Source organism: Loxodonta africana, chromosome 23, assembly GCF_030014295.1.
Source record: "Loxodonta africana isolate mLoxAfr1 chromosome 23, mLoxAfr1.hap2, whole genome shotgun sequence".
Classification (NCBI taxonomy): Eukaryota; Metazoa; Chordata; class Mammalia; order Proboscidea; family Elephantidae; genus Loxodonta; species Loxodonta africana.
Genome location: NC_087364.1, coordinates 48,006,091 through 48,019,697, shown reverse-complemented (window position 1 = coordinate 48,019,697; position 13,607 = coordinate 48,006,091). Strand labels below are relative to the sequence as shown.

General features: G+C 37.6%; 1 protein-coding gene across 1 annotated transcript in view; it reads left to right on the top strand.

Moving 5' to 3' along the window:
• Nucleotides 1-11,646, top strand: part of SLC2A2 (solute carrier family 2 member 2) — a 38,899-nt gene extending 27,253 nt beyond the window's left edge. Inside the window, exons 5-11 of the mRNA XM_003416267.3 lie at nucleotides 1,525-1,640; nucleotides 2,542-2,704; nucleotides 3,378-3,565; nucleotides 7,884-7,988; nucleotides 10,426-10,527; nucleotides 11,155-11,358; nucleotides 11,443-11,646. Of these exons, the coding sequence (XP_003416315.1) occupies nucleotides 1,525-1,640; nucleotides 2,542-2,704; nucleotides 3,378-3,565; nucleotides 7,884-7,988; nucleotides 10,426-10,527; nucleotides 11,155-11,358; nucleotides 11,443-11,646 (1,082 nt within the window). The remainder of the gene's footprint in view (nucleotides 1-1,524; nucleotides 1,641-2,541; nucleotides 2,705-3,377; nucleotides 3,566-7,883; nucleotides 7,989-10,425; nucleotides 10,528-11,154; nucleotides 11,359-11,442) is intronic.
• Nucleotides 11,647-13,607: the final 1,961 nt, after the last annotated feature.

Here is a 13,607-nt window from a genome sequence, read left to right as displayed (position 1 = left end):
CAACCAATCACTACCATAGCCATGTTGCTTGTACCCTCCGACCATCTTTTAAAATTATGCCTGGTCCTATTCTGAACATTAAAATTGCTAAAAACTATAGTAAGTAGAATATGATTTCAATCTATGTAACTTCAAATCTTTAAGCTTATCTACATTATTGTGATCTTGATATATATTAGTGGGCTTTACACAAAGATAGCACAGCCTAGAGTAGAGCCAAATAAATATGTTTTATTCTTTCTTTTTTAAGATCAACATGTGACACATTAGAGCTACATGTAAGATTCAGTAGAGTTACATGTAAGATTCAGCAGAAACACAGATGCCAATGGTGTAAACGTTCATCTGAAATATTAAGAACGATTTGAAGTGTTAAAAAAAACATTGAAAACAGTTTCCAAAAGAATCTTCTACTCAGATATCATCCATCCCAATTGATAGGCAGTTTCTTTAAGAGAAAAAAGTGTTACACGCTTCTGATAAATCTTACTTTTAAATTTTTAAGAAAATGCTAAATATTGAATTCAGCCTTACCTTACTGATTGTCTCTGACCTTTTTATGCAATCAGGAAAAGGCTGGGTACTCCACCATTACCAAGTGATTATAATGATCTGCATTTAAGAAAGCTACAGAAGGCAGAATGGCCTACTGCTTTTCAAAAAAAAATTTTTTTAGATGGCAAAAGTCTTTCTTTGAATAAAATCTCTTCTAAAACCCAATATTTGGAAAGAATAAAGAAGTTGGGGTACGCTGGTTAGAGTGATTGGGGAAAGAGGTCTCCAGGGTCGCTGAGTTTCTTAACCTCTTCCTACCTCTCTACACCCCCACCATCACCTCAACAGAGATCTTGAGGCACCTCCACATTATGGAAACTTAGTTAGGTCTTGTATTTCTATTTCTAATGCTCTGTGATCTTGGGCAAGTCATTTTCCACTTCTATCAAGTAAAAATTTGGCCTAGATATGTTCTAATTCCCTTTAATCCCATGAATCTAGATTAAGAATATTGTGAAAGCATTCTTCCGTCTCTTTTCTGAAGACCATCTAAGGCATGATGATCTAAACTAAATAATAAAACCTGTTACCGTTGAGTCGATTCCAATTCATAGCAACACTGTAGGACAGAGTAGAACTGCGCCATAGGGTTTCCAAGGAGCAGCTGGTGGATTTGAACTGCCGACCTTTTGGTTAGCAGCTGTAGCTCTTAACCGCTGTACCACCAGGGCTCCAAACTAAATAGTAGTAACATAAATTTTTAACTAAGCAAAACAATGTTATGAGGAATTGCCAAATACATGACTAACCACTGTTTTCTATTCATATTTCCAACTTCAACTTCATTTGGGGCCTTATCAAGAAATATTCTTTGCATAAACTGTGTCTATGGCTGAAGACAAGAGCTCTTCCTTTCAATGGATTCAGAAGGGGCCTCTTACTCAGAACATTAATTGTACTTATACTAAATAATTGCTACTGGAATAGCCCTTGCCATGTTTTAACTTTCAAGTTCTTGCCTTCTTACAGGGCTAATTTCAGGTCTGGTTCCAATGTACGTTGGTGAGATTGCTCCAACCACGCTCAGGGGCGCTTTGGGTGCTCTTCACCAGCTGGCCATCGTCCTGGGTATTCTTGTTAGTCAGGTAACAACTCCCCATCCTCAACTTCACCCACCCTCTCCCTCTGTGACTGCCTGACTTTACTGTAGACTACCACAAAGGAAAGAGGAAACCCCACCAATGGTGGTAGAGGTGGTATAGAGCACAGGCTTATAAGCTCAACGCTAAAATATTATCAGTCCTCACTTTCCGTGTGGAGGTTTGGTAGACTTGGCACTGGAGGTGACCTGGCAAGCCTCCAACATGACTTGAACTTCCAGAGCTATTTCTAGAATTAAACTATTCCATTTGGATTTCAAGGAGTAGGAAATCTCAAATTTTGGGCATTCATCAATAATTTCTTTTGACATCTTACCTGGAAATCTAATACATAAGTGATTACCACAATAGCTCTTGTTCAGTTGGAATGAGGTCTTGCAGCCTGGCTCTATCCTTCCCTTTTATCCTCCGATCTCAGGAGAAGTGCTTGGAACCCTACTTATAAGGGCTATTCAGAGGGTAGTCTGTGGCAAGCCTGGTTCTCATCGCAGTAATTATTCTATGTATAAATCCCACTCTCTTTATCTAAGAAAGAGTTTATAAGCAAAAGTTAGTCATGATTTTAATACAGTATTATTCCATCTGGTTACTTGGAGACTACAGTTGTATGTTGCTTTAAATATCAAATGTGTTCTTGAAAGTTTGGTTGATTCCTATCTTAAATATCCCATTAGAGTTCATGAAAACAAACCTAGGTGAATTCTTTGTAAAACAAGTACCCCAAATTTAGTTAAGATGAACTACACTAGTAAAAGTTTCTATTTTGTGAATACTTGAACCGAAGTTGTTAGGAATTACAAACGGCCAATGTGCTTCTTCAACAAGTTGCTGGAGAAGGCAGCCTCAGAGTATTGGCATTTGATATGCTTCCTACCTGCCTTTTCAGATTCTTGGCCTGGACTTTATCTTGGGCAATGCTGACCTGTGGCACATAATGCTTGGTCTGTCTGCTGGTAGAGCCATCCTCCAGTCTCTGCTGCTCTTCTTCTGTCCAGAAAGTCCCAGATACCTTTACATTAAGTTGGAAAAGGAAGTCAGAGCAAAGAAAAGTAAGGCTGTGTGTTGTTTTTCTTTCTTCTTATTGTTTTGGAATTACCAACTAATACAAAAGAGTGTGCATGAGTGGTTGCTTGTAAGATGGGTACCCATGCCTTCCAAATGAAGCCACTGACTGTATGTAAGAAGAGTGCACAAAATCACTTTAATATGACGGTGCATACCATTTTGCACCGATAAGTATTCATTCCAACCCAAACCAGAAACCCATATGGAGGGTATTGGACTCAATCAGAAGCTCCTTAAAGACCCTTTCAGCATTATGCTTCTTTGATTATAAGGATCATAGTTTTCTTTGTCATGGAATGAGGCCAAATGTTCTGCTTCTTCTTTTAATAAAACATCAGTATTTAACAAAAAATAATTTAAAAACACATGCTATGGAGTAATAAAAAGAGGCATGCAAAATTGTGGCTCTTTCATTGACATAATAAACATAAATTTATTTTTGTTTTGACCCAAGCTGATTAAACCTGGCCGTTTTTGAACACTGGAAATACACGATGGAGAAAAGGAGTGTGCAGTCACATTGCAGGGAGATCAACTAGGGTCACATAACAATGTGTATATAAGTTTTTGTATGAGAATCTGACTTGAATTGTAAACTTTCACTTAGAGAACAATCAAAAAATAAAATAAAATAAACCTGACCATTTTCGGGGACAGGCTTGAAAAAACTCAGAGGATGTGATGATGTCACCAAAGACATGATTGAGATAAGAAAAGAAAAGGAAGAAGCATCAAACGAGCAGAAAGTCTCCATAATTCAGCTCTTCACCAGTTCTAGCTATCGACAACCCATTCTAGTAGCACTGATGCTACACATGGCCCAGCAATTTTCTGGAATCAACGGGGTAAGTTTAGGAATACTCCCTAACTCTTAAGAGCAAAGTGAAATTAAAGTAGACAGGGAGGAGGGTATAAGTTTAAATAGCTAAAAGACATTTTAAAATGTTGACACCATGTGTCTTACTACAAAAAAAAAAATGCATGTTGAGTTAGTATTAATTTTCTTTTGCCTCAACTGAATTCTAAACTCTCTGTAATCAATGGTATTATAAATGCATTAAGATAAAGGTAAGAAGGCAAAAGTCATAATAAATACAAAAGAGGGGAAAAGAAGAATTGTTATACCAAAAAACCTAATTATGAGGCACTTCTAGAGCTGAGTATCAAATTTAGAATTTCTGATAGCCTGGATAAAAGTGATTCCACGACTCCCTTTATGTACTTAAAGGAGGTATACATAGCCAGGTACAAAGCCCAGCTTCTTATCATCCAAGAAATTTTCATTCTATTTGGGGGGACAGCACACAAAATCTACAGTAGTATAAAATGACATGATAATGGTGAGTGAGAATAGATAAGACATAATTGAAAAACATAATGAGTTTCAAAGTAGTCAAATATTTAGTTATGAATTGAAATGCCTGCGTTATACAGATCAACATGGTAGCTGCTGGCAACTACCTTCTACAGGAAAAATGTAAGCATTTTTTAAGAAACTAGGTAAAGAAAATCACTTATCCCTTTTCATTGCTGTTGAAAATGTACATTGGGTTTCTTCTATAGTTTACTGGGCCTATCCTGGGTCCACAAACTAAGGACAATTTGGGGATGACTTACAGATAGGAAGAGACTTGGGGAAAGCAAAGTAATTCCTATGCATTGAACTAAAAGGAGATCTGAATCTCACTCTGTGAGCCAAATACTGCTGTGCTGTGCTGTGCTGTCTCCTCTTAGTGTTTATTTTTATCTAATATTCTGTATAACTTGGGGGCTTAGAGATTGGTAGCCTGTCTCAGACCTGCCTGTATATACAGTGTCATGATAATCTCTCTTAACCTGTCTGCTTCAGCTTCCAACCCAAAGCCTGACTTAGGTATCTGGGCAATGTTAAATTGTAGGTTGTTGGGCAATCTAAAAATGTGTGCAGTGTGTTGTAACCACTACTCACTGAACATAGTATATACGGTCCTCCTACATCAGAACTATCTGCAAGAAACAGTGCCAGGAACAGGACATGGCATGTGGGGGAGGGATGACAGAGGATGACACAATGACAGAATGACCTAAATATAAGTAAATAAGAAAAGGTTATTGGGGAAGCTGTGAACCAGTTTTCCACTGAGAATAGTGGAAATTTTTGGATTAAATGCAACAATAACCAGAATTCTTACATACACTGGTGAGAGTGTAAAACTGACATAACTTCTTGGAAAACTATGTGGTAATATCTACCAACACATACACTGTGGCCTAGCAATACTATTCCTAGGTATAAATGTGTATGTATTTCACCAAAATAATTGTATTAGAATGTTTGTAGCAACACTATTTATAATCTCCCCAAATGGTAGCTACCTAAATTCCCATTAACAGTAAAATGGGTAAATAAATTGTGGTATAGTCAACACAATAAAGTATATATAGCAGAGATAATGAACACTCTACAGATACACAAAAAACATGGGTGATTTCACAAAGATAATGTTGAACTAAAGAAGCCAGACACAAAATAATACTAATGTGTGGTTCCATTTATATAAAGTACAAGACTAGGCAATATTTATTTATGGAGTTAGAAGCTGGAAAAGTGGTTTCCTTAAGATGATGGGTGGTGAAGCATGTAGGGAGTTTCTGGAGGACTGGAAATTATCTATTTCTTGATCTGGCTGCTGCATTCAGTTTGTTAAAGTTAACTGAGCTGTAAACTTAGGATATATGTGTACATTTTTGCAGGTATGTTGTAATTTCACAAAAAGTTAAAATGAATTTAAAAATAAAGAAAATGTAGTAGCACAGTTTTCAACTAAATCTAAGGAGGACTTTAAAGCAATCAGACACTATTAAACATTAAAGAAAGACTGTGGGAGAGGATGGATAAAATAGGAAGTTATAAGGACCATATCATCAGTCAGAACAAGGCCAGGGGCTGACATCAGATCAAACCATCAATTATTCATATGCAAGTTCAAGTCGAAGCTGAAGAAAATTAGAATAAGTCCACAAAAGCCAAAGTACGACCTTGAGTATATCCCACCAGAATTTAGAGACCATCTCAAGAACAGATTTGACGTGTTGAACACTAATGACCAAAGACCAGACAAGTTGTGGAATGACATCAAGGACATCATACATGAAGAAAGCAAGAGGTCATTAAAAAGGCAGGAGAGAAAGAAAAGATCTAAATGGATTTCAGAAGAGGCTCTGAAACTTGCTCTTGAATGTCAAGTAGCTAAAGCAAAAGAAAAAAATGATAAAGTAAAAGAGCTGAACAGAAGATTTCAAAGGGAGGTTCGAGAAGACAAAGTAAAGTATTATGATGCAAAGACCTGAAGATAGAAAACCAAAAGGGAAGAACACACTCAGCATTTCTTAAGCTAAAAGAACCGAAGAAAAAACTCAAGCCTCGAGTTACAATACTTAAGAATTCTATGGGGACATATTAAACAATGCAGGAAGCACCAAAAGAAGATGGAAGGAATACACAGATTCACTATACCAAAAAGAATTGGTCAACGTTCAAACATATGATCAGGAACCAACGGTACTAAAGGAAGAAGTCCAAGCTGCACTGAAGGCTTTGGTGAAAAACAATGCTCTGAGAATTGACACAATACCAACTGAGATGTTTCAACAAGGGTACACAGCACTGGAAGTGCTTACTCATCTAAGCCAAGAAATTTGGAAGACAGCTACCTGGCCAACCAGCCGGAAGAGATCCATATTTATGCCTTATTCCCAAGAAACGTGATCCAACTGAATGCAGAAATTATCGAACAATATCATTAATATCACATGCAAGGAAAATTTTGCTGAAGATCATTCAATAGCGGCTGCAGCAGTATATCAACAGGTAACTGCCAAAAATTCAAGCCAGATTTTGAAGAGGATGTGGAACCAGGGATATCATTGCTGATGTCAGATAGACCCTGGCTGAAAGCAGAGAATATCAGAAATATGTTTACCTGTGTTTTATTGACTATGCAAAGGCATTCGACTGTGTGGATCATTGCAAATTATGGGTAACATTGCAGAGAATGGGAATTCCAGAACACTTAGTTGTCCTGATCAGGAATCTGTACATGCATCAAGAGAGTTGTTCGAACAGAGCAAGGGGATACGGCATGGTTTAAAGTCAGGAGGGGTGTGCGTCAAGGTTGTATCTTTTCACCATACTGATTAATCTGTATGCTGAGCAAAAAAATCCGAAAAGCTGGACTATATGAAGAAGAATGGGGCATCAGGACTAAAGGAAGACAACCTGCCTTATACAGATGGCACAACCTAGCTTGCTGAAAGTGAAAAGGACCTGAGGCACTTGCTGAGGAAGATCAAAGACCACAGCCTTCAGTATGGATTACACCTCAACATAACCCAAACACAAAAATCCTCACAAGTGGACCAATAAGCAACATCATGATAAACGGAGAAAAGATTGAGGTTGTCAAAGATTTCATTTTACTTGGATCCACAATCAACACCCATGCAAGCAGCAGTCAAGAAATCAAAAGGCACATTGCTCTGGGTAAATCTGCTGCAAAAGACCTCTTTAAAGTGTTGAAAAGCAAAGATGTCACCTTGAGGACTAAGGTACACCTAACTCAATCCATGATGTTTTCAATCGTCTCATGTGCATACAAAAGCTGGAAAATGAATAAGGAAGACTGAAGAAGAATTGATACATTTGAATTGTGGTGTTGGGAAAGAATATTGAATATACCATGGACTGCCAAAAGAACGAACAAATCTGTTTTGGAGGAAGTACAGCCAGAATGCTCCTTAGAAGCAAGGATGGCGAGAGTACGTCTCACATACTTTGGGCATGTTATCAGAAGGGATTAGTCCCTGGAGAACGACATCATGCTTGGTAAAACAGAGGGTCAGTGAAAAAGAAGACCTTCAACGAGATGGATTGACATAGTGGCTGAAACAATGGGGCCAAGCATAGCAACAATTGTGAGGATGGCACAGGACCAGGCGGTGTTTCACTCTGTTGCGCATGGGGTTGCTATGAGTTGGAACTGACTCGACGGCACCTAACAATAACAACAAGAAGGACCATGATTCCATAGGAACAACTAAAAATAAATAATCTAAAACATTTCTTGCTCTAAAGCCACCAGTTTTAAGTTCCTTGATTAAAGCAAACCCGTTTTCACTTTTCAGATCTTTTACTACTCAACCAGCATTTTTCAGTCAGCTGGAATCAGACAACCTGTTTACGCAACCATTGGAGTTGGTGTTGTCAACACGGTTTTCACTGCTCTCTCTGTAAGTAAATACCGTGTATAAACATTCCACTTGTTCTTCAGTCCAGGAACAGGGGAAAAAAACTTGTGATCGAAAGAGTGATCGATGACTTCTTGTCCATGTGCTCTGGGTATGTGGAATCAATTGGAAGAGCCCTGTCTGTGAATAAGCCAGCAATTGTATTGAGATTAGGCATAACTGAGAAGGTGGGTCAACTGATTTCCCTCATCTGCTAGGATGCCATTTAGTCATTCATTTTGAATTGATAACTCACTTTGGGGCACAGAGAACTTTCTCCTGTACAAAGCCCTGAGTTCCTTCTTCACTTCGGACTTAAGCCCCTTGGGATTAGTCAACAGCTTGTCATTTCTGTTCATATTGGCTTTTCTACCTAGGTTCCTCTCCTTCCACAATTCAATTTCTTATCTTATTGTGATGTCTTGGGAGAAACTTTTTTTTTTTTTAATTTAATGGGGTTTTTACTGAAATAACCGAGGGAAAATAAGCAAGGTCCTCTCTAGTAGACAGCTAAGCCTCTAAGTAAAACTTAACAGACTTAGCAAATCCCTACAAAGTTCTGCCAATGGACAGAGCTCAGGTAACTCAAAAGGCACTTAAAGGATTATGTGTGACGTTATAAGAGGATGGAGCTAGAAGTGGTATAGAACTTGAAATGCTATCTTTTGTTCTCACAAGTGAGAAAAATCATATATTCTTCTTAAGACCAAATTCCTTATGTAATGGATGATTCAATGTCTTGACAACAATAATGTTTTATGTAATAATATATAAGCATTAAAATAAACAACAAAAACAAAAAAAATTCCCAACTAATGTAATTCACTCTAAAATGAGGGTAATTGGACTTATTTTTTACTTTGAATTCAGGATAGTCAGAAAGCATGTGCTTTTAACTTTTTTTTTATCACAATAATCTTTAGTCACTTGTTTTTCATTCTCTGAACATAGACTTTTAACTATTACCTTAGGTTGGTCAATAAATTACAGCCTGGATACCTAGATCAAAAGGCAGGTTTGTCCAGACCACATTAAACAGTGCTGGACCTTGGAAAGAGGAGGAAGAACAGATAACAATGAAGCCCAATGGTTCTGTAAGCAAGCCTTTGGAGAAAGTGCGTAAAGGCCACTCTAAATCAATGAAGGCCTATTACTGGGATGGAATGCAAGCGACTATTTGCATCACATCCTTTTGTCTCCTGCCATAATATTTTTTTGCAAATCCTACCACCTGTTGAACGTATTTTTCTGGCATAGAGACTATTATTAAAACACTATGTGTTTAACAAGATTCAGTAGGATTTGATACGTAAAGCATCAAGTCGTCAAGGTTGGAGAACTCAAATTCTAAGAAATCCTAAATGGGAAACTTCTGCATAGTTTCATTTTTGCCTTGTCCCTCTAGCCCCAGTGGAGGGGGAGGAATTGTTTTATTTAAAACCATCTTGATTGTTTTAAATATATCTCTTTAGAGTTCATCCTTTTATTCTGTGAAAGTTTTTGAGCAAGGGAGTGACAATGAAAAAAAAATCAGTTCTAATCAGCCCTCTAATTAACCACCCAGATGGCATTTAAATTTTTAATTATACAAATTTTTGAAAAGTATAAAAATGACAGTCCCTCAGTCACCCAGTTCCCTTCCTAAAGTTAATCAATGGTATCAGATTCCATGTATCCTTTCAAATAAATGTATGCAAATAGAAATATACGTTGATAATATACTGATGGTTCACCAGTTTGGTAGGAACATAATCAATCTGTGTTTTACGAGTTTGGGAAAAGAAAGTAACTTTCCCAATGGCATGCTGAATAATGTTCCCCATATCATATTTTCTTCTACACTCGTGAGTCAGTAGAAGATAACCTTTCACTTCCTCCTCAGCAATTAATGTGGGCTCAAGTGAGTGGTCATGACTTGACTTTATTAACAGTAAGAAGATTGGATGGAAATGGTTGGTACTGAATGATTTTACTCCGACAGGTGTCTGTAGTGAACAAACCTTTGTAATTATAACTTAGGATGATTATCAGAAGAGAAATTAATGTAGTTTTTTTGTGCAGAACCTTCACGTTTTAATTGTATAGGAAATCGATTATGAGAGATCCAAGATACACAAAGTCTCTGAGCTTTGTGCCCAAAATGGTAATCCTAGAGGGTTGGAAAGCTGTGGTTCTGTCTCTAGACGGCCTAATCAAATCAATGTGCTTCAATTAAGCTGGCGTTTATTGATTACCTCTGTTCACTGAGACTAGCTAGCTCTGCCACTTTGGGCAAGAGTCATTCCTTCAGTTCCCCATCTATAAAATGGAATAATGGAACTGCCTTCTTCCAGCTGTATGAATTAAAATGAACTCTTTGGAAGTAAAAACTACTTAAGTGTAGAGTCAATATTTGGTGACCCATAAAACTGAGAAAATATATATTTTTTAATTTCCCTAGGTATTCCTTGTGGAGAAGGCAGGGAGACGCTCTCTATTTCTAATTGGAATGACTGGGATGTTTTTCTGTGCCATCTTCATGTCGGTGGGACTCGTGTTACTGGTGAGTTTGGTGTCTGCACTGAGAGTTTTGGTTACCATATGATAGCACCTTTGTGTTTCAAGTTTAAGTGCTTCCTATGTCAAAAACATTAGAAATTGACTAATAAAATGAAGCCAGGGGAACAGCATATAATAAAAAGGAAAAATATCGAGAAAAGGGAAACAACTAGTTTCTTGGGTTTGAAGACTGCAGATTAGCATGTAAATTGTGACTGTTACTCAGGGAGGTAGTGTAGTAGCATAGTTAGTGCAAAGGCTCTGGGGTCAACCCCAACCAACTCTGCCACTTGCTGCCTGTGTGACTTTGGGTAAGTACCTGAAACTTTCCAGAGCCCAGGGTCCTCGTCCACTACTTCACAGGATGGTGATACTGTCCAGCAATCCTGGTATGAACAACAGCAAAGGTCACTGGACTCTTGCCTTGCCTCTTTCACAGGAAAAGAATGATTAAGGGTCACATAAAGTCCTAATCCAGAAGACTGCTATAAGGAAGCTCAAAAGATTTAAGTGTGACTCAGAACATAAACAAATCAGAAAGAGAGCTGAATTCAGTGGGAGAGTACTTAGCTAAATGAAGAATCCGTCAATTACCTCAGCTCCACCTTTCCTTTTTTTTTCCCCCCTTCAGAATAAGTTGACTTGGATGAGTTACATAAGCATGACAGCCATCTTCCTCTTTGTCAGTTTCTTTGAAATTGGTCCAGGCCCAATCCCCTGGTTCATGGTGGCTGAGTTTTTCGGTCAAGGACCACGTCCTGCTGCTTTAGCATTAGCCTCATTCGGCAACTGGGCCTGCAATTTCATCATAGGTCTGTGTTTCCCCTACATTGAGGTAAGAAGCCTAATGTACAAATTTACTCAACAGAAGGTGGGGTCAAACACCAGCTAATTGGAACACTGTGTTTGTTCTTTCCAGGGCTTCTTTGGACCTTATGTGTTTTTCCTCTTCGCTGGAGTGGTGCTAGTCTTTACCTTACTTATATTCTTTAAAGTTCCAGAAACCAAAGGAAAGTCCTTTGAAGAAATTGCAGCAGAATTCCGAAAGAAGAAGAGTGGCTCATCCCAAGGGCCAAAAGCTGCTGTAGAAATGGAATTTCTTGGACCTCCAGACAGTGCATGAAGATAGCCTGCTTTTTCACATGAACAGAAATAGGAAGGAAACCACATGTTTCCCTGACGATTCCTTAAGAATTTTATCTCTACATCTTGAAGTATTATTTTATTTTTTTAAAAAGCTTTTATAGACTCAGATCTGATCTGAAATGTCATCAGGTATCACCAAAGAAATTGGTTTTTTAAGTCAGAGAATACTTTTGATGGTAAGACTCTGGTGTGGCTCACTTTGCAACACGAAAGGGCAAGTGTGTTCTAATGGTCCTAGCCCTATTCTTCACAACAAGGTTCTCCTAAAATTGAAGAGGTTTCAATGTATTTTATTATTTTTTCATTACGCCTATGACGAGAAACCTGAGGATACAACTAATACATATTTGAATATGATTAAATTGGAATTTTCTTACAGATCTCATACTAAAGGAGATAGGCTAGTGGCAGTAATAGCAACATGAATATTGACAATTTTTCCATTTCTCCCATTCAGCTTTTTTCATGTCCTTTAGAATTTGTATTTTGCTTAAAATTTTATTTTTGTTCAGTATTTTCATGTGGATTGGTTTATTGAATATATTAAAAGATGTTTATGAAGAAAAGCTTGTATTTTTGTCAGCTTACCAAAATCTTTCAGGACTTGGCAAAAAGGTTTTAGTTTCTTTGTTTGATGACAGATGGTTTCTGCAAGATTAAACACTAACGAGGTTTTCCGTGGTCATATAGCCTGGATTGTCAGGGAACATTAACATCTATTATAAAACATGTCCATTTCTTGCTGCTTCAACCCTTTGAGCTATTTTTTGTTTGGTTTGTTTTGCTTTTTAATTGAGCACAGCCTAGTTTTTTTTTTTTTGAGTTATAAAATACACTCAAGCAATGATGAGTCAGGCATTTTGCATATCTCCTCAAACTGCAAATAAGGTAGGTCAGTCTAACTTTGGGAAATTTGAAGTAAAGGATTGCTCTGCTAAAAACATTTTCTGAATTATTATGCCTCAAAACAAGTTGAAAAGGTAGGGTTGGAGGATTCTTGGAAGGAAAAGATGGGCTGCTGAAACTTCATGGATATTAGTATGCTTCAAATATTCAATTTCAGACATTATAAAATCTCTATTTAGTTTTTCCTGGAAAGACTGAGTTCCCTAACATAAAACAACCACCCCTTGTGACATTTCCTTCTATGTCTTCCTGGTATACAGAGCAATCTACTATTCCATTGCCATTACTACGTTTATTTTTTACCTATGTGCCAGCCACTGTTTTAAGTGTTTTGCCTAGGTAGGCAAGTTAGAAATAAACACATGACTAAATAGACTTTAGCTTACAGGCAATTTTACAATTGTAGAAATACAGCTGTGGTAGATACCAAAGGCTTAGCAAGGAGCTCACGTATCTCCAGGCTGTTTTCCCCACCAAGAGGAACACCGATGCAATTCTTCTTCTGTGACTCAACGGCAGTGGGTTTGGTTTGGGGTTTTAATAAGCATTACAGAAAAGCATGCTTTAAAAATTACTTTTTAAAAGTGAAAGAAGAAACCACATTAAACACTAGCTTTTTTTTCTTCCTTTTGCCAAAATGGTTTACCTTTATGTAATTTGGCAGCCCAAACAACGTGAAATTATTTCTTTTCACTTTGACTGATTTTAATTTCCTTTGGGTCAATTTGGGATAAACTATTTCCACTTGGGACTTTAGGATACAGTCAAAGTGAGCTTAGGTCATTCAGTAGGACTCTGTGCTAAATAGTGAGCCCTGGACAAAAATTTGGGGACTCTGAACAGGGCAACAGCAGCAAAACGACTTCTGTGCCTGTCTTGTCCTCTTCTCCAGGATGCTGATGGCTTTGGGGAAGACCAAAGTTTCAATGATGAAGGAATTTAACATCGTTGTAGGAGATAAATGTGATTGAATCAAATCACTATTCCTCATCTTGTTTACTAAAATAATAAAGTAGTAAAGGTTTAAATGAA